Source organism: Ostrea edulis, chromosome 3 (assembly GCF_947568905.1).
Source record: "Ostrea edulis chromosome 3, xbOstEdul1.1, whole genome shotgun sequence".
Classification (NCBI taxonomy): domain Eukaryota; kingdom Metazoa; phylum Mollusca; class Bivalvia; order Ostreida; family Ostreidae; genus Ostrea; species Ostrea edulis.
This window is the reverse complement of record NC_079166.1, coordinates 91,183,746-91,203,536: the sequence shown is the minus strand read 5'-3', so window position 1 is coordinate 91,203,536 and position 19,791 is coordinate 91,183,746. Positions and strand designations below refer to the sequence as shown.

At 38.9% G+C, this 19,791-nt stretch overlaps 2 protein-coding genes across 2 annotated transcripts in view; one reads left to right on the top strand and one right to left on the bottom strand.

Annotated features, from left to right (window-relative positions):
• Window positions 1–1,334: 1,334 nt before the first annotated feature.
• On the top strand, window positions 1,335–11,210 carry LOC125673287 (uncharacterized). The gene is made up of 7 exons (XM_048909812.2): window positions 1,335–2,271; window positions 4,557–4,677; window positions 7,680–7,748; window positions 8,626–8,726; window positions 9,235–9,445; window positions 10,228–10,367; window positions 10,581–11,210. The coding sequence occupies exons 2-7, from the start codon at window positions 4,583–4,585 to the stop codon at window positions 10,880–10,882; spliced, it is 918 nt and encodes a 305-aa protein (XP_048765769.1). The 5' UTR covers window positions 1,335–2,271; window positions 4,557–4,582; the 3' UTR covers window positions 10,883–11,210.
• Window positions 11,211–11,927: 717 nt separating this feature from the next.
• LOC125673285 (uncharacterized) overlaps window positions 11,928–19,791 on the bottom strand; it is a 19,503-nt gene continuing 11,639 nt past the window's right edge. Inside the window, exons 4-5 of the mRNA XM_048909809.2 lie at window positions 19,514–19,627; window positions 11,928–17,795 (exon numbers count right to left, since the gene is read on the bottom strand). Of these exons, the coding sequence (XP_048765766.1) occupies window positions 16,870–17,795; window positions 19,514–19,627 (1,040 nt within the window). The 3' untranslated portion in view covers window positions 11,928–16,869. The remainder of the gene's footprint in view (window positions 17,796–19,513; window positions 19,628–19,791) is intronic.

Here is a 19,791-nt window from a genome sequence, read left to right as displayed (position 1 = left end):
TTGAGCATTTCCCAAATAGCATGGCTTACACACATTAAAAGTGCGCATGTTATGTTTCAACTGATAGGTATACAAGAGAGCTACGGGACTGTCACTGATAGGGATACATGAGAGCTACGGGACTGTCACTGAGAGGTACACAGAGGAGCTGCGGAACTGTCACTAAAAGGTATACAGGAGAGCTACGGGACTGTCACTGATAGGTATACAGGAGAGCTACGGAACTGTCACTGATAGGTATACAAGAGAGCTACGGGACTGTCCCTGATAGGTATACAGAGGAGCTACGGGACTGTCACTGAGAGGTATACAGGAGAGCTACGGGACTGTCACCGATAGGTATACAGAAGAGCTACAGCACAGTCACTGATAGGTATACAGTAGAGCTACGGGACTGTCCCTGACAGGTTTACAGGAGAGCTACGGGACTGCCACTAACAGGTTTACAGGAGAGCTACGGGACTGTCACTGATAGGTATACAGAAGAGCTACGGGACTGTCACTGATAGGTATACAGAAGAGCTACGGGACTGTCACTGATGGGTATACAGGAGAGCTACGGAACTATCACTGATATCTGAACAAGAGAGGTATATGGTGTCTAAATAGGGCCATTTGCAAAAGCGTGACTGCGCGTTAGTCACAACACGCTGTCACGCCAACAAGCAACGCGCCTTCGCACTCTCACGACAACAAGCAACGCGCCTTCGCGCTCTCACGCCAACAAGCAACGCGCCTTCGCGCAGACAAGCAACGCGCCTTCGCACTCTCACGACAACAAGCAACGCGCCTTCGCGCAGACAAGCAACGTTGCGCGAAGGCGTAATGCTTGTTGGCGTGAGAGCGCGAAGGCGCGTTGCTTGTTGTCGTGAGAGCGCGAAGGCGTGTTACTTGTCTGCGCGAAGGCGCGTTGCTTGTTGGCGTGAGAGCGCGAAGGCGCGTTGCTTGTTGGCGTGACGGCGTGTTGTGACTAAAGCGCAGTCACGCTTTTGCAAATGGCCCTATCCGGACACCATAGAGGTACGGGACTGCCACTGATAGGTATACAAGAGAACTACGGAACTGTCACTGATAAGTATACAGGAGAGCTGTCACTGATAGGTTTACAGAAAAACTGATAGACGTGAAGATATTTAAGGAAGGAAAAATGTAGCGCTCAGGCGGGTTAGATCACCGGTGACAAAATAGCTCATTTAATAAAGCACCTGACGGGACATTTAGGGGGCCCAGATTCCGGTCTAGTCCGTTGCATTTTTCCGTTCCTGTTACACAAATAAATACCGTTCATTTTTGCAACACCGTTTGCTTTCGAAATAAACCTTCCATTAACAAATATGTGCTTTTACTATTGTATATAACAAATATGTTTTTACTATTGTATATTATATGGATCCTTAACAAATATCTGTTTAAATAAATGTACACTGTATGAATCCTGTAAAAAAAAAAAGTGCGACTCGGATGTAGAGGATCTGTGTATCAATGACTAATGTTAACTAATGACATAAGGGGGTCAAAAGGTCACAAACGTCTGTAGTACTTCTTGATATGTTACAAATGCGGGTCATTTTATAATGTCATATCTACTTATACAGCTGTCGTTGGATACCTTGTATTATGTCGTGATATCATAATGTATTATCATATTATACGTGATATAGCATGGTCTATAACTAGATGAGGGACGCATACTCGTACATCCGTATAAAATGTCCACATCGTGGTTTAATATTCCCGTACATTTTCTTCTGTTACAGAAAAAACGTCACGGATTCTACAGAATAAACATTGAATTCAATGATTATCACTTCACAAGTACAAAGACCTCACATTGGATAGGACGGATGTTTTTTACGTGTATATACATTACTGAATACTGTAATTTCGACATCATAATGTTGTATATAGTCAATGAATCTAAATCAAGATAACGAACAGTGTTCAACCTCATAAATCCTGTCAAGAATATAAAATCTAAAAAGGACCCAACCCGGACTCCTGGACATACCACATGTGGGACCAGGTGTCTTGTATGAGTTGCAAGCATTGCCAGCACTTGACTTTTTGTAATTTTTTGTCCAGAATCATTTCGTTTCCTTTGATGACTTACATACATGATTTCACTTTGAAGTTTAAGGTGAATCACTTCCGACGCTTACACGCGACTCCCGGTATTCGTCATTTTGAATGACCAGTGCTATAGAAATACCGGAAATAACCTCTTTCCGATCGTCTGTTCATCATCATCATCACAGTCTGTTGGTGCATGTCGTGAGTACAAATACTGCTTTGTTTCTAAAATGACCATTGACTAAGATTTATTCTAAATATTGCGTAGAACATTGTTATGTGTTTCAATGTTATTTAACTGTTTGAAAATCATCGGAAATCTCAGTAGTGTTTTCACTGTATTCTGGATATTGTCATGCCGTGTGGTTGTTTTGAAATTCTGATTAAGATCTGACATGCTATTTCTCAGAAATAAATGGCATTACATGCGTAACACTGTATCCGATTTATAAAGACCGCGAATTTCAACTTTACGAGATCAATAAAAAATTTGATGCTGAAAAAAGTGAAGGCAACCAAGGACCAGGTGTATGTGCACTGTACATTGATTTTACAGTCGAAAGAGAAACGAGATAAAGCCGAATAACGTTGACAGTTAATGTTTGTTTTAGGTCTCTTCATGCTGAGACCTTACTGCATGCAGCTGTACGAGAGTACCGTACATCTAGACCTGTACACAGCCCTCAGGGCCGTTATAGTTTAGACCTGTACACAGCGCTCAGGGCTGTTATAGTTAATACCTGTACATAGTACTGTACACAGCCCTCAGGGCCGTTATAGTTTACACCTGTACATAGATAGTGCTCAGGGCCGTTATAGTTTAGACCTGTACATAGATAGTGCTCAGGGCCGTTATAGTTTAGACCTGTACACAGCCCTCAGGGCCGTCATAGTTTAGACCTGTACACAGCGCTCAGGGCCGTTATAGTTTAGACCTGTACACAGCCCTCAGGGCCGTTATAGTTTAGACCTGTACACAGCCCTCAGGGCCGTTATAGTTTAGACCTGTACACATCGCTCAGGGCCGTTATAGTTTAGACCTGTACACAGCCCTCAGGGCCGTTATAGTTTAGACCTGTACACAGCCCTCAGGGCCGTCATAGTTTAGACCTGTACACAGCGCTCAGGGCCGTTATAGTTTAGACCTGTACACAGCCCTCAGGGCCGTTATAGTTTAGACCTGTACACAGCCCTCAGGGCCGTTATAGTTTAGACCTGTACACAGCCCTCAGGGCCGTTATAGTTTAGACCTGTACACATCGCTCAGGGCCGTTATAGTTTAGACCTGTACACAGCCCTCAGGGCCGTTATAGTTTAGACCTGTACACAGCCCTCAGGGCTGTTATAGTTTAGACCTGTACACATCGCTCAGGGCCGTTATAGTTTAGACCTGTACACAGCGCTCAGGGCTGTTATAGTTTAGACCTGTACACAGCGCTCAGGGCCGTTATAGTTTAGACCTGTACACAGCGCTCAGGGCTGTTATAGTTAATACCTGTACATAGTACTGTACACAGCGCTCAGGGCCGTTATAGTTTAGACCTGTACATAGATAGTGCTCAGGGCCGTTATAGTTTAGACCTGTACATAGTTCTGTACAAAGTGTTCAGGGTCGTCATAGTTAAGACCTGTACATAGCTCTCAGGGTCATCATAGTTTAGACCTGTACATAGTACCCGGGCCGTTGTAGTTTAGACCTGTACGTAGCCCTCGGGACCGCCATAGTACAGGTTCTTTACATGTATAGTGCCAACACTTGTCGCAAGACGGGACCTCCGGTTTTTTAAGGTCATATTCGAAACTTTTAAATGCTGAACGTTTGGCAAAAGACGAATCACTACCTACTTAGGTTTGACGCGGGCATGACACGAGTTGGGCTCGATCTCATGACCTTCTGGTCACGAAGCGAAACGCTCTACAACTCTGACTTTGAGGATCTTTAATGAAATGTTATATTATTTTAATTCGTAATATTCATGCTTATCAATGTTCCTTTAGCAATAAAAATATTGCTTCAGTATTTACATGTAACACATTTCTCTAAAAAAAAAAAAAAAAAAAAAGCCTTGGTCTTTTTATTTGACATAACAACCTATAATATCACAAATCGTAAGTGTAAGGCGAAAATGTCTACATTAATCCTATAATGGGGGTTATCAAATGTTGTATGCAAATCACTAATGGTTCTATTGTTTGTAAACTCCTGACAAAACGACATATAGATACTGTAAATCACGATGTTTCTACTCTTTGTAAACCCCCCCCCCACCCACCCACCCAGTCCCCCGACAACAACATAGATAGATAGATATCATGTATATCACTATATGTTTCTACTGTTTGTAGCACCCACAATCAACCAATATTATTATATGATATATATACATATATATATATATATATATATATATATATATATATATATATATATATATATATATATATATATATATATATATATATATATATATTCATTCCTGTACTAGGCTGACCGTGTCATCCAGAATCCGCCATGGCGTGCCGCTTCCTATCAGTGCTCCTTCTGTTTGGCATGCTTACAAACTGCTGCGCTCAATCCGGAGATAATGTCTGCACACGTAAAGTGAGGTAAGGATACATTACGTGAGATAATGTCTGTACCCGTAAAGTGAGGTAAGGATACATTACGTGAGATAATGTCTGCACACGTAAAGTGAGGTAAGGATACATTACGTGAGATAATGTCTGTACACTTAAAGTGAGGTAAGGATACATTATGTGAGATAATGTCTGTACACTTAAAGTGAGGTAAGGATACATTATGTGAGATAATGTCTGTACATGTAAAGTGAGGTAAGGATACATTACGTGAGATAATGTCTGTACACGTAAAGTGAGGTAAGGATACATTACGTGAGATAATGTCTGTACATGTAAAGTAAGGTAACGATACATTACGTGAGATAATGTCTGTACATGTAAAGTGAGGTAAGGATACATTACGTGAGATAATGTCTGTACACGTAAAGTAAGGTAAGGATACATTACGTGAGATAATGTCTGTACACGTAACGTGAGATAAGGATACATTACGTGAGATAATGCCTGCACACGTAAAGTGAGGTAAGGATACATTACGTGAGATAATGTCTGTACACGTAAAGTAAGGTAAGGATACATTACGTGAGATAATGTCTGTACACGTAAAGTGAGATAAGGATACATTACGTGAGATAATGTCTGCACACGTAAAGTGAGGTAAGGATACATTACGTGAGATAATGTCTGCACACGTAAAGTGAGGTAAGGATACATTACGTGAGATAATGCCTGTACACGTAAAGTGAGGTAAGGATACATTACGTGAGATAATGTCTGTACACGTAAAGTGAGATAAGGATACATTACGTGAGATAATGTCTGCACACGTAAAGTGAGGTAAGGATACATTATGTGAGATAATGTCTGTACACGTAAAGTGAGGTAAGGATACATTACGTGAGATAATGTCTGTACACGTAAAGTGAGATAAGGATACATTATGTGAGATAATGTCTGTACACGTAAAGTGAAGTAAGGATACATTACGTGAGATAAAGTCTGTACATGTAAAGTGAGGTAAGGATACATTACGTGAGATAATGTCTGCACACGTAAAGTGAGGTAAGGATACATTACGTGAGATAATGTCTGTACACTTAAAGTGAGGTAAGGATACATTACGTGAGATAATGTCTGTACATGTAAAGTGAGGTAAGGATACATTACGTGAGACAATGTCTGCACACGTAAAGTGAGGTAAGGATACATTACGTGAGATAATGTCTGTACATGTAAAGTGAGGTAACGATACATTACGTCATCTCACCGTCACGTATCTGGACACCGGGAGAAATCTCATAATGTATGTGTGTGTGGAGGGGGTGGGGGTTCTTTACAGCATACATGTATGTGTGTTGGGGGGGGGGGGGCTTTACAGTATATACATGTGTGGGGGGGGACTTTACAGCATGCATGTGTGAGTGTGTGGGAGGATCCTTACAGCATACATGTGTGTGTGAGGGGGGGGGGGGTCATTTTTACACCATACATGTGTGTGTGTGTGGGGGGGGGGGGGGTCATTTACAGCATACATGTGGGGGTCCTTTACAGCGTACCTATCCGTGGGGTTCCTTTACAGCGTACCTATCCGTGGGGTTCCTTTACAGCGTACCTATCCGTGGGGGTCCTTTACAGCATGCATGTGTGTGTGTCGGGGGATGTCTTTACAGCATGCATGTGTGTACGGGGGGGTGGGGTCGTTTACAGCATACTTGAGTGTGTTGGGGTCTGTGTTACAGCATACATGTATGTGTGTGTGTGGGGGGGGGGGGGTCCTTTACAGCATACATGTGTGGGGGGTCCTTGGCAGCATACACGTGTGTGGGGGGGAGGGGGCGTTCACGTATGAAGGACGGACAAAGTAAAAAGGGTTGTGAATGTGCAGAGGAAAAAAAACGGGAGGGGGGTGATAGAAGGAGGACGATTGTAGAGGTTCCCAATCTTACATGGGTGGGTCAAGTTATCCCCAATAGGCAAATAACACTCAAGTTATCCCCAATAGGCAAATAACACTCAAGGCATTTTCAGCTGATGAATTTATTTCGAGACAACTGGATCACCCACGATGCACTCCCGCCCTCCCCCTCATACAAGTTGATTAAGATTTAAGTGGCGTATATAGCGAAAATAATCGATCATGACTTTTTAAATAATAAAAGTTAGGTTTGTTTTGGGAAATATTAAATGTAGTACCACAGTGTACAGATTCTTGGTCTTTAAAACAGAGTCCAGTATATAGCATTTAGTGGCGGATTTAAGGGGGGACGCATGCGCCCCCCCCCCCCTTAAAATTTTCAAATTTAAGGTAAATCGTGGACTGTTGTTTAGAAAAATGTAAACGTTAAAAGAAGCAATAATTTCTTGCACGCACAGAGGAATAAATGAGAAAATCTTTTGATTTATTCAATTACTTTTATTGGGAGAACTTAGATTTTCTTTTCAAAAACCCTTAAAATTTGCGTCATTCTATTGATTTCCCTCTATCAAAAATGACAGAAAATAATAAAAATTAACACATAGGAGACATATTTGAAGCTCTATAAAATTTGTAAAATCCAGGAGATTCCAGGGGCTTTGTCTCCTGGGCTCCCACCAGGGCTTAGCCCTGGTCCCACTGGGGTCTCAAAGCGGCCCCAGACCCCCTGCTTCATAAAGCCCCCCCCAACCGCAGTTCCTGGATCCACCCTTGCCATTCCATCATTAACTGATCAGCTCTTTTTCCCTCCATTAGTTCGGGGTAGTGTACAACGTATACAGTATCTAAATACTGATCCCCTCCCAATCAGTTCAGGATCCGCCACTCAGTCTCGTCATCAGGCTGTAGTACATGTGTAGTCCTAGCTCACCAAGTATAATTTTTTTTATCATTTATTTAATTATTATTTGGGGGGGGGGGGGGTATACAAAATTTACGCTTGGTTTGTTTTCTTTACAAATGTCTAGTGGAATCAAATCGACTGGAGATAAATACATATATGTACTTCAATACTTCTGTGACTTTTTATTTCACTTGTTCTAATCTCTTTCAGTAAGCAGGTTTTCTACACGGAAACACGACGAGTATCATCAAGACAGTGTACCAACAACGTGTGTCGAACGTAAGTAAGTGTCGTCAGGGGCGACAGCTATAGCATTACATTGTGTTTGTCCCTTCCAGAATTTTTCTTTCATATGGAAACATCACCAGCTGTAGGTGAAGTACTACAAATTCAGACCTATGCTTAGCGCTCAGGGCCGTTGCAGTGGGGGCCACCAAGGGGACTTAAACTGCCGCGACATGGAACCTCCGTTTTTGAGGTCATGAATGCATTTAACGGCTGCATGTACAACGTTGATATTTGGTCGCAATTTTTCGCTCAAGAAGTTTGAGTTTTAATTGGATTGGTGCATAATAACCTACTATAGGGCTGAAAGTAGGTCAAATAACTTTTCCTTACTTTTTTCGTTATGGATACAGATATTGTCCTGAAATTTAGTCATCGGCTTCCTCTCGGAGGAATACAAAATCAGATTGCTTTTCAGCTGGATTGGTGCACCATGACCTATTTTAGGACTAAAAGTAGGTCAAACAGTTTCCCAGATGATTTTTTTCTTCATGGATACAGATATAACATGTACCCTGAAATATGGTCACAACCTTCCTCTAAGAGAAATACAGATTCAGTTTGCATTTCAGCTTAATTGGTGCACCGTGACCTACTTCAGGGCTTAAAGAAGGTCAAATATGTTCCTGAACTTTTTGTCATGATGCATACAGATATTGCAGTTAAATTTTGTCATCACCGTCAGACGAGCATATGATATACTGTTTGCGGTACTCTTGTTTTCTTCAGATTACTTTCTACTAAAACTGCATTTTAATTCCTCCTTTTTATCTTGGCATGCAGGAGACGACAGGTAAATAGGAAATCGACAGGTGTCAGTCACAACCTACTTATAAACATCAATTGCTGGGTCTTTTTCTCTTTATTTTAGTGTCTATTCCCTGAAAAAAGTATTGAAGTTCCGGATACAATATTCAATAGCAAAACACTGCTGTCCAGGATTTGTACGGGAAGGGGATAGATGCGTTCCGAGTATGTATGTTTATGCAATCGAAACTCCTTGAATGTCTCGCGCACTCGATATAGATCTCGGATGTAATACGATGGCATCCATGAGTGAATTTGATGCATTGCTAGTTATGAGGTACGTAACGTGGTGCAGTAGGCTGTGACGTCATAGTTGACAATGCATCAAATTCACTCATGGATGCCATCGTATTACATCCGAAATCTATGTCGAGTGCGCAAGACATTCGAGGAGTTCCGATCGTATGTTTATGTGCTAATTACCGACTTGATTGACGGACAAAATGATATTCCATATCATTTTGTTTTAGTTGGTTGGACAATCTTTTTTTTTTCCTAAAAGAGGAGGAGCATAGAAACTTTATCGATGTACTTTGTCATTCAATATCCGTTGTGGGATGTCATTCGTGTAGGATTGTATAAATCAAGATATCACCGCATACAAGTCTAATTTTAGTAGTTTCCTACATACATACCAATACTGAACATATTTCCTAAATAGTGTCTATTTTAGTCTCTACAACAGTGTCACCTACCACGGAGACGCCATACACTACGCCGCCGGTGGAAGTGGTGGATCCTGTTGATCCTGTAGAGGGCGCTGTACAGGGAGGTAACGAAGGTGGTCCCTTGTCTGAAGGTGGAATCATTGGGGTCGTGTTGGCTGTGCTATTTATTGTGGCTGCTGCAATTGTCGCTCTAATGTTTAAAATCCGAAAACAAAAGTAAGAAAATTTGAAAATAATTTTCCATTATCAGCCATGTGCACATTTTTTTTTTTTTTATTAATGTATCATTTTGCAAATAGCAAGAATCTAAGGATGGTGCTCTTTGTTAGATTAATTCTAGGTTCCTGATCCCACCTCTGATATGTCCAGTGGTTAGATTAGTTCTAGGCACCTGATCCCACCTCTGATATGTCCAGTGGTTAGATTAATTGTAGGCACCTGATCCCATCTCTGATATGCCCAGTGGTTAGATTAATTCTAGGCACCTGATCCCACCTCTGATATGTCCAGTGGTTAGATTAATTCTAGGCACCTGATTCCACCTCCGATATGTCCAGTGGTTAGATTAATTCTAGGCACCTAATCCCACCTCCGATGTGTCCAGTGGTTATATTGATTCTAGGCACCTGATCCCACCTCTGATATGTCCAGTGGTTAGATTAATTCTAGGCACCTGCTCCCACCTCTGATATGTCCAGTGGTTAAATTAATTCTAGGCACCTGATCCCACCTCTGATATGTCCAGTGGTTAGATTAATTCTAGGCACCTGATCCCACCTCTGATGTCTAGTGGTTAGATTAATTCTAGGCACCTGATCCCACCTCTGATATGTCCAGTGGTTAGATTAATTCTAGGCACCTGATCCATCTCTGATATGTCCAGTGGTCCGCCCTTCTCTTAATTTTGTTTCTTTTATAGGAGTTATGATATTGATCACCGTCTGCAATCTTCACTTGTTCAGTTTACTTTAACAAGTTGCTTTGATTCTGTAATATAGGAAACAAGACAAGGAGGCTATCTTGCAGCAGGAAATGTATCGCGGACAGTCCCTCCACGAGAACGAAGTAAATCCTGATCTGACGACAGGGGGCACTTTCCACAACGACCTGTATAACCTGACAAACCAACCTCCCAAAGGTAGATTATCTATCTTGGCACCTCAGTGATTGTAATGCAGTGATAATCAACTTCACCTGCATGGTCGCAATGCAATCGTTGCACTTTTACCAGTTTCCTCTTTCCTTAATACCTTTCCTCAATACCTAATTCAATTACCAAGTAAAAATGTTGACTATGTAACAGGTTAGGCTGAGATATGTTTAGAAATGCTTTAATTTCTTTTGTTGAAAGGAGACACATTCAACCCAGAAATGTACGACCAGCTTCACTTGTACGGAAACGAGGCTGACAAGGTGGACCATGACTACGAACGTCCTGTCCGGTCAAACACAATTGGGGGAATTCCAGGGGATTACTATAACAAAGGGAGACTACCAACACAAAGCATAAAGTCTGAGGGCCACCAGACCGTGCTGTATCAAAACAAAAGCGACGTGTCGAACAAAGTGAAAGTGTTCGAAAGATTGACATCACAACCATCACAAGACAACCCAGTGGAAAATAAAATGTTATATTCAGATGTCAGATACTGACATACAGAAAGACAATGTTCATTGTTTGTGTCAGCTGCGTAGTAAACGTGTCGACAAATGTTGTGGGAATTTCATTGTTCCACCACCAGACCTGACTTGCACGACTGGGGGCTGTTTTTGGTGGTGTTATATCAGAATTCCAATTGTTTAGAAGATGTGGGAACCCAGTAACCATTTTGTCAATCATTACATTTAGTACCACAAGATTTAAATTTTGTTACCTTTCCCAAAAAATTTGAGGCAAATGGTCAAAATATGACAATGACTTTACCGGTAGATTGTTATGCATACACCTAAGTGTCAGCCTTATAAATTCCAATCAAAGACATCGTGTTCCTGTATTTCTTTTTTCTTGTAAAATCATTAGAAGACTACACATTTCCATATTCTTGAACATTTCTAATGAAAACAATATCGAGAAGAAAAAAAACTGCATCTGTTATATTTGAAGAACGCTTTTAATAAACATATATAAAACAATGAGACAATGTACTGTGGTATACGTAGCAATGAAAAAAGTCTATAGATTACAGCGTGTTACACAGACATGTTTACAAAGATTATACAACATGCCTGGTATACAAAAAAATGAAGTCTTCCTATAAACCAGTAAGAAGATAGTACAATTTGGCGTATAAAACAAGCGTCTTAGCTTACTGTACAAACCTAATGACAGGTAAAATACATCACCAAAAAAAAATATATACATCAACCAGTGCTTTACAGGTCACTACTAAACAATATCACAATCATATCCAACAATGGATTCCACGTTTCAATGAAGATTAAATCCATAACAATTTTAAAACAATAACTATAAGTGTAAAAGTTGATAGAGGAAACTTTACAAAGACATCAGTGTAAACAGAGTTACTGTTCTTTGTGTACAGGCATATCTTAATATCACAGCATGCTATATACATGTATATTGCTACAGCTAACTTATGCACTCTGTAACGCAAATATCACTGACACAGGTTACCTGGCAAAAAAATGAGCGTACCTATCTAGCAAACAGGGATCAATAAACAATTAACAAATCATCTCTTTTTCTTGGTCTGAAATTTTAAAGGGAAATACTGATAATGTGCATTCTTTGAGAAAATCAAAAGTTGAATTTATTTTTTAAAGACATTTTCATGTCTCCTGGACTAAACTATTAGTCCTCTTTGGTTATTGATGATACTCAAGTTGGAATGAGAGGTACCCCTGGTAGTGTGGCAGGTGTCTGATGGACAAATTCATATTGACAGTTATAATATAGTGCATGTGTATAGAGTTCTATGTGTTATAAAATACTAAGTGTTGATTTAACGAGAATACTACATCTTGGTAAAATACACTCAATAACAACCCATAAACACCACCCTCTATTCTATATGCGATAAAAAAAATTTCTTACAACTTCATACACCTTTTTTACAAGTGACATATAAATGGGACTGATTGAAGCTTTACATAATTTATACAGATTTGTATATTGTTTCTTCATGTGTTACACAAAATCAGACACTTTAAGATGCTGAATCAAAAACATCTTTTTCACCGGGAAAATTTTAACAATTACACGTATTAAAGTTATAAAAATTCCAACTGTGTAAACTATACATGAAATTCAAATGAATGACATCTATATATGCATACCTGTACAATTCATGAAAATTGGCCAATGGCAATCTCTTGAGAACATGTGATGATGTGGAATGTCGTAATTGTGTTTCAAGATAAAAAAAAATCTTACAAGTACAATAGATAGACATCTCTAAACTGCATGTAGTGATGAAGATAACAATTTCAAAAAATAACTGTTTCAAAATGAACAAAAGTGAAACTGTACAAACATCAATATATATGTAAATGCAATCATTAAAGCACAACGGCACACGGATTTAAATATCGGGCAAATTTTTTGAATGTCAATAATTGTACTATTACATGGATACCAGCTGTTTACTGACATCTAGATGCATTATTACAGAACAGTGACTGAGGTAAGATAGGTCACACTCGTGACCTCCGGAAATGTTAATCATACACAACATTAGATATTGTTTATATACATTGTCTCCACCCCTCTACCTAGCGGATAAAACGTGTAAAGTGAGGATACGACAGAATACATACATTATTGTAAAGACAAGAAAATGTATTATCTCAGATACATGTAATCATAGGAACAACAATATAAACCTAGGTGTCTCTTTCAAATTGTCACAAGAAATGTTGTTTAAAAATATCAGTCTGGACATGTCCCATTAATATCATATTTTGTATCTAAACCTTTCACATTCTGTTGGTAACATTTTTAGAGACACACGTGCTAGGACAGAATTTTTTGTCCTCGAATCTTTGAAAGTCAAATTTTCTCCTCAATTTACACGTCTGATCAGCTACCCCGGTCTCCTCTTCTACCTCAATCAGCAGAGGGGTTGGCCACAAGTTTGATGCCAATGAGAATGATATATGTACAAGTCTACCAGACAATAAACACTGACAAAATAATCTGGTAAGAACAGTAGAACTGGCTGTCAGAATAAACTCTGTCAGGTAAAGCAATGTGCACACTCTTCTGTGATTTTCTCAATATTCCACAACCTTTAAGAATAGGCAGGACAGTACGTAGCATAAAAAAAATCATTTGTCAATAATTTTTTCTCACTTGGTAAATGTATACAACTTGTCAAATCCAGAGGAGTTCCTGACATTTTAGATAGTTCTTATGAGGCAGACTTCTTGATATTTTAGATAGTTCTTATGAGGCAGACTTCTTGATATTTTAGATAGTTCTTATGAGACAGACTTCCTGTCATTTTAGAAAGTTCTTAAGAGGCAGACTTCCTGTCATTTTAGATAGTTCTTAAGAGGCAGACTTCCTGTCATTTTAGATAGTTCTTAAGGGGCAGAGTTCCTGTCATTTAGATAGTTCTTAAGGGGCAGAGTTCCTGACATTTTAGATAGTTCGTATGAGGCACAGTTCCTGTCATTTTAGATAGTTCTTATGAGGCAGAGTTCCTGACATTTTAGAAAGTTCTTATGAGGCAGAGTTCCTGTCGTTTTAGATAGTTCTTATGAGGCAGAGTTCCTGACATTTTAGATAGTTCTTATGAGGCAGACTTCTTGATATTTTAGATAGTTCTTATGAGACAGACTTCTTGTCATTTTAGATAGTTCTTAAGAGGCAGACTTCCTGTCATTTTAGATAGTTCTTAAGAGGCAGACTTCCTGTCATTTTAGATAGTTCTTAAGAGGCAGACTTCCTGTCATTTAGATAGTTCTTAAGGGGCAGAGTTCCTGACATTTTAGATAGTTCGTATGAGGCACAGTTCCTGTCATTTTAGATAGTTCTTATGAGGCAGAGTTCCTGACATTTTAGAGAGTTCTTATGAAGCAGAGTTCCTGACATTTTAGATAGTTCTTATGAGGCAGAGCATTGTTGAATTACCTTCCTTAGAAATCAGTGAAAACTGAATAACATGATCATGTTTCACTTTCTCTGAAATCAATTTCTGTCTGAAGTTCACACAGATTGCAGGGAATGAACACCCTCTCAACACTTTTTTTTTTTTTTTTTTTTTTTAGATTTTGTGGTTTAGACAAAAATATACCTGTCAAAAATGATATTAATACATGAATTTTGTTTTACTACAGAAAACTTCTTTTTTCCCCACTTATATTACAGACACATTTAACTGATTTCATGAAAAATAAAAATGTCCAAGGAGTTTTTTAAAACACAAAATATTAATATACAAAGAAAAATACAGTACAGTGAACACATTTATGAATTCATGCTTACAGCAAAATGATGTTCATTTCCTTGTAGTTTTAAAACATCTTATGAACTGGTGGTAGGTAAGGAAACATCTTATGAACTGATTGTATGTAAGGAATTACATTTTTAACGAATCAAAATGGTACGTCCCCAGCACTTCGCTGTAAGCGTTTTTTTTACACTACTTAATACATCATAGGAATGCTGATCATTATGTTGAAATAGGGTGACACTGAGGCCATCATTACAGATATTTTTGTTTGATGTACTCCGACCCACCTTTTCCAAGGTGGGTTGGTAGGTAGGTTTTTTTTTCTCCTTTTTTTTTTAACGTTGTGAAAATTTTTAATATTTTCTTTTAAAATAAGGAGAATTTTGTATTTTTCAAGGAAACCGAAAAAAAAAATTGAAATTTTAAATTGCCGAAAAAAATGATTGGGTAGGAGCAAATTTGACGGGTCGGTCGGAGTACATCAAACAAATCAATTTTTATTTTTGGCCTGAACTTTGTGTTTGAACCACTGTTCCTGTATTATCACTGAGAAATCACAATATACCCAACAGTTATAACACCAGAGCCCACCACGAGATGTTATATAGTTTACTAGGCTATGATGTCATAGTCACTATCATGACATGGAGTCTCAGGCATAACCTACAACATTTCAGTCACATGACCAGTGCCCTGCCTATCCTTAAGTAAAAAGTACAGAAATTTTACTCTCATGTAGGAAAAGTTTCCAGAAACAAATTGTCATCTTTCTTTAGATTTGAGCATGTTGAAGAGAGTCAAATGAGTGAAAAATCATGACATAAATAATGTTGACTTTTTCTACGACAGTGTCACTGGAATCCCAGCTACACAGGAACTTTCACCGTGTGTTTGCTTTATATGAGAGTCTAACAGTAGTGTCACTATAAACTTTCAAAGTTACCATGGTTACAATAAACACCAACCAGAAAATTTAACATGGAAATGTACAATATAAAAAAGTTAAACATCTTCATAAAACCTTACAAACTGATGATACATATGCAAGAAAATATCAACTCAAATATTCACAAACTGAGGACTTTTAGCACAAACATATAACACTTGAAAAACAATTATTAAAATTTCTTCTATCAACATCACAGGTATGAAATCATGATGCACAGGATCATCTGATAGATGATATCTGCAATAGCCAAACAAAAACCGAGTCACATCTAATAATTATATTACATTAACTAGTACTGGAAATAGAAAATTCACACTGAATTTATTGGAATTCGTAATTGACTGGAAATAACAGTTGACAAGAGCATAGATGTACTGAAGGCCACAACAATTGGTCATCCTGTTGTTGTTTTTTTATGTACTGAAGGCCACAACAATCGGTCATCCTGTTGTTGTTTTTTTATGTACTGAAGGCCACAACAATCGGTCATCCTGTTGTTTTTTTTATTTTATTTTCCACAGCAAGATCAACACTGGTTTCTTGTAAATATCACAGTAGAAGAGGTCCATGGTTCACATTGCTCACCTGGCCATTTTGAATAATTACTGAATATCAATTTAACAAATTGTACCCTAATCTTGCAGTGCAGATGATATTTAAGACTGTGATCAGGCAATGCTCACTGGTAAAAGATTTCAATTTGACGTCGCCTGCAAATATGTTTTCAAAGTACATACAAGTTTACACACAAAAAAACCCATCCTGGAATGGCATTCAGACTGAGTCTAGTTCCACAACAAATCAGAAACCAGTCCCTATCATACTTGTGCCAGTGTCTTGGTGCAATTCAAAACCCAGAGTAACTGCACATCAAGCACTGTTTGGTGTAACCTGCTGTCAGTGTTGTTTTGTGGTAATACTGAAATACTTAATATAATATTTAATATTTTGGCGTTCCTCATAAATTAGTCCGCTCACTAGTTCACAAAAAAGGCACCAGAATATAAATACTCTAATTAGTTAACATACAATCAGAATACAGTTTTCACTGACTATAGCACTATTCTACCTGCTATCTCCTGCCATTGACACCTGAAGAATCCTATCATCTATCACATGTTCCAGTTGACGGTAGTACGTAACGTCCACTCCCCTGCCTCTTCTAGTTTTCAATGTTCTATCACCATTACTGGAACAGTTCGATCATCATTACTGGAACAGTTCTAGCTGTAACTTCTCCGTGGAACATCACTACTGCTAGCACTGGCAGGTCTCTACTTCAATTCTCTCTTCACATCTACTCCTTCACCGGTGTTCCTCAGCACTGTCGATGGAGCAGTATTAGCAAACGTTATCAGCGGACTACTGTGACTGCGGTGCACCGGTCCGAAGGGCATGTTCCTTGATCTTGGTAACCGGTCATAGAGCGGAGACTGACTCATCATCGGGACATTATAAATGGATGTGGGCTTAAACTCAGTCAAATGGTGGAATTTAGGAATCATGTCATTCTTTACCAGTGGAGGAATGTTGCTGACCGCTGGCTGTTTCTTGGGGGGCATTTCGTAGTCCTCCCTGGGGATGCCAGCATTCAGATCTGTGAGGCTTCTCTTTTTGACAGGCTTCTGTTTGTCCTGCAGAAGTCGGAGGGAAGGGTCAGCTTTCTCACTAACTATTCCCGGTGCTGGGGCTGACTTTGTGGTACCACTTTTGTGGCTGAGAACGGACAAAACAGCTACGTCTTTTTCATGCTGAGAATAAAATATTCGGGACTGTATTGGTTCAGGAATGACCGATGGGGAGTCTTTGTTATGGACAAGGACCTGAACATTGTCCAATACTCCAGACAAAAGGACGGAATTCTCACCTGGTACAGTGATCTTCAGAGGCATGATGTGGGACGTGGAACAGTAGGTATTGTTTACACACTCAAAATTCACCTGTTTCACTGCTACCCCTAAATCCCCCGCTCGTTCATCCCCCGCCTTATCTCTGGTATCTTGGTGAGGAAGTTTGGTCAGGGGTTCTATATTTTTAAGTACCATGGGGGAGGAAGACCCCGACTTGTTCTTTGGTGGTGGGGTTGGGGAGTACTCTCTCAGTTTGTCTCCATTGAGGAGGCCTAGGTCTATCTTTGGTTTGATGTCATTCTTTACTTCAATGTTGTTTTGGTCCACTGGACTACACATCACCATCAGACCTACAGGGCAAACAGAGCATGAAAACAAGGAATAAACAGAGCATGACAACAAGGAATAAACAGAGCATGACAACAAGGAATAAACAGAGCATGAAAACAAGGAATAAACAGAGCATGAAAACAAGGAATACACAGAGCATGAAAACAAGGAATAAACTTTGTTATCGCAATTCACCGTTGAATTAGAACGCTTTGGCCGATATAGTATTGCCTTGTGTGACGACACAATTGAATCTGTTTTGTAATACAATTGCGAAATGCAACTGAAACTCTCATTGGTCCATATGTATAAGTCCGCCCAAATTCCCTTATACGGGAGTAGTCAACATTTGAAAACATGACGGCCAAATGCTAGATGGGAAAAAAAAATTCAAAGGAAGAAAGAGAAAAAATTGGATTCTTGTGTTGTTGTCTCATAAATTTAATATTAAAAAAAATTCCTAACATATTTTCCTACTATACTTGTGTCCAAACATACCTTCAAATATTTATTAAAGCCCCATACGACCCAAAAACTTGATCACAGCTTTTGATGATTTCATTCGTAGACGTAGCCATGTTAGGTAGCCAGTCAATTCGAATCCCGGTTCATTTCCATACTGGCACAATAGCGTCTAGATGTGTACTAATACCCCACAAATATTTTAGCTAAATAGTTTAAATAATATACCACGTACCCCAGTCCTATTAAATGATAATTATTTAAATAGCTAAACTCACGGCGATGCGGCTTTCATTAGTCAAGCCGGCCGGTCTCCATTTAATGAGCTTATGTAGCATTGCATTTTCGTTAATTAAGAGCTTATTTTACCTTTACAAAAACTGGACCAAAATTTTTTTTAATTTCTATTAATTGATTGTGTTGATAATAAATGAAGAGCGAATACATAACTTACAACCAATTTTATGAATAGATACCAATAGCAAGAGTTCGAATTGACCGGCTACCTAACAATCTACCTAATAAGTCAACAAACGAAATCATTTGAAGCTGCGAGTTTTCGGGTCATGTGTGGCTTTAATGAATATTTGAAGGTATGTTTGGACACAAGTATATAGTAGGAAAATATGTTAAGATTTTTTTTATATTGGGTTTATGAGACAGCAATACAAGAATACACCGATATCAGGCCTCAACCGTCCGCAGCTTTTTGTGACCCGTAAACGGAATTCAGGTTTTTGTAAGAGGTGGATCTTTTTAGAGAGCTACAGTTCTCCAGCTACACTGAATCCGCTCGAGAAAGTGGGCGGGCTGTAATCGGCCAATGAAAACTCTTGTTGTATTACATCAAACATGTCATTCAAATTATTCAATCGTCTCATTCAATTGTGTCGTCACACAACGCAATACTATATCGGGTAAAGCGTTCTAATTCAAAGGTGAATTGCGATAAATACTTTACTGATATACATAATGATTGACTAAATTTGTTAATTTAAATATGAATTAACGCAAGGGGGCATTTTTTCAATAATATCATATGAATGTTCATTGTTCGGCAGTTTGAGTTCCATTTTGTAAACCCATCGAATAAACCTGAATTGACCAATCAGATAGTACATTCTAAAAGGAAATATGTACCATATATTTTTTCTAAAAAATTGAATTGAATTCAAATAGATCCAAAAGGAGTCGCATATCAAATGAAGGACCCTGAATTTGTGATTTATCCACATCACCATTTATTGTTTAACCCTCTCTCTTGGTATCCTCTTACCTCCCCCATCATATTCCACCCTAAATGTTTTCAGCCATTCCACAAATGTGCGAATGTCCTTCACCTCTAAACCATGTACCACATCTAGGACTTTCATTTTGGCCTGACGTAGTCCTGAAAAATACAGCAATGATACCGTATAGGCAGAATTTTTAGTGAAGATTTAAATTTGGCAGTATTGGGGAGGGTGTTGAGATTTCTAAAATTCAATATCGCCGATTAATTTATTCTGTATCGTAGGTAATAGTATCTCTCTTGGAATTATAAAATTGCTAAAA

Excerpts from the sequence above, each read along its gene's own strand:
- LOC125673287 (XM_048909812.2), top strand. The coding sequence starts at position 4,583 with ATGGCGTGCCGCTTCCTATCAGTGCTCCTTCTGTTTGGCATGCTTACA. Across the intron at positions 4,678-7,679 it reads GTCTGCACACGTAAAGTGAG|TAAGCAGGTTTTCTACACGG; the intron begins GTAAGGATACAT and ends AATCTCTTTCAG. Across the intron at positions 10,368-10,580 it reads GACAAACCAACCTCCCAAAG|GAGACACATTCAACCCAGAA; the intron begins GTAGATTATCTA and ends TTTTGTTGAAAG.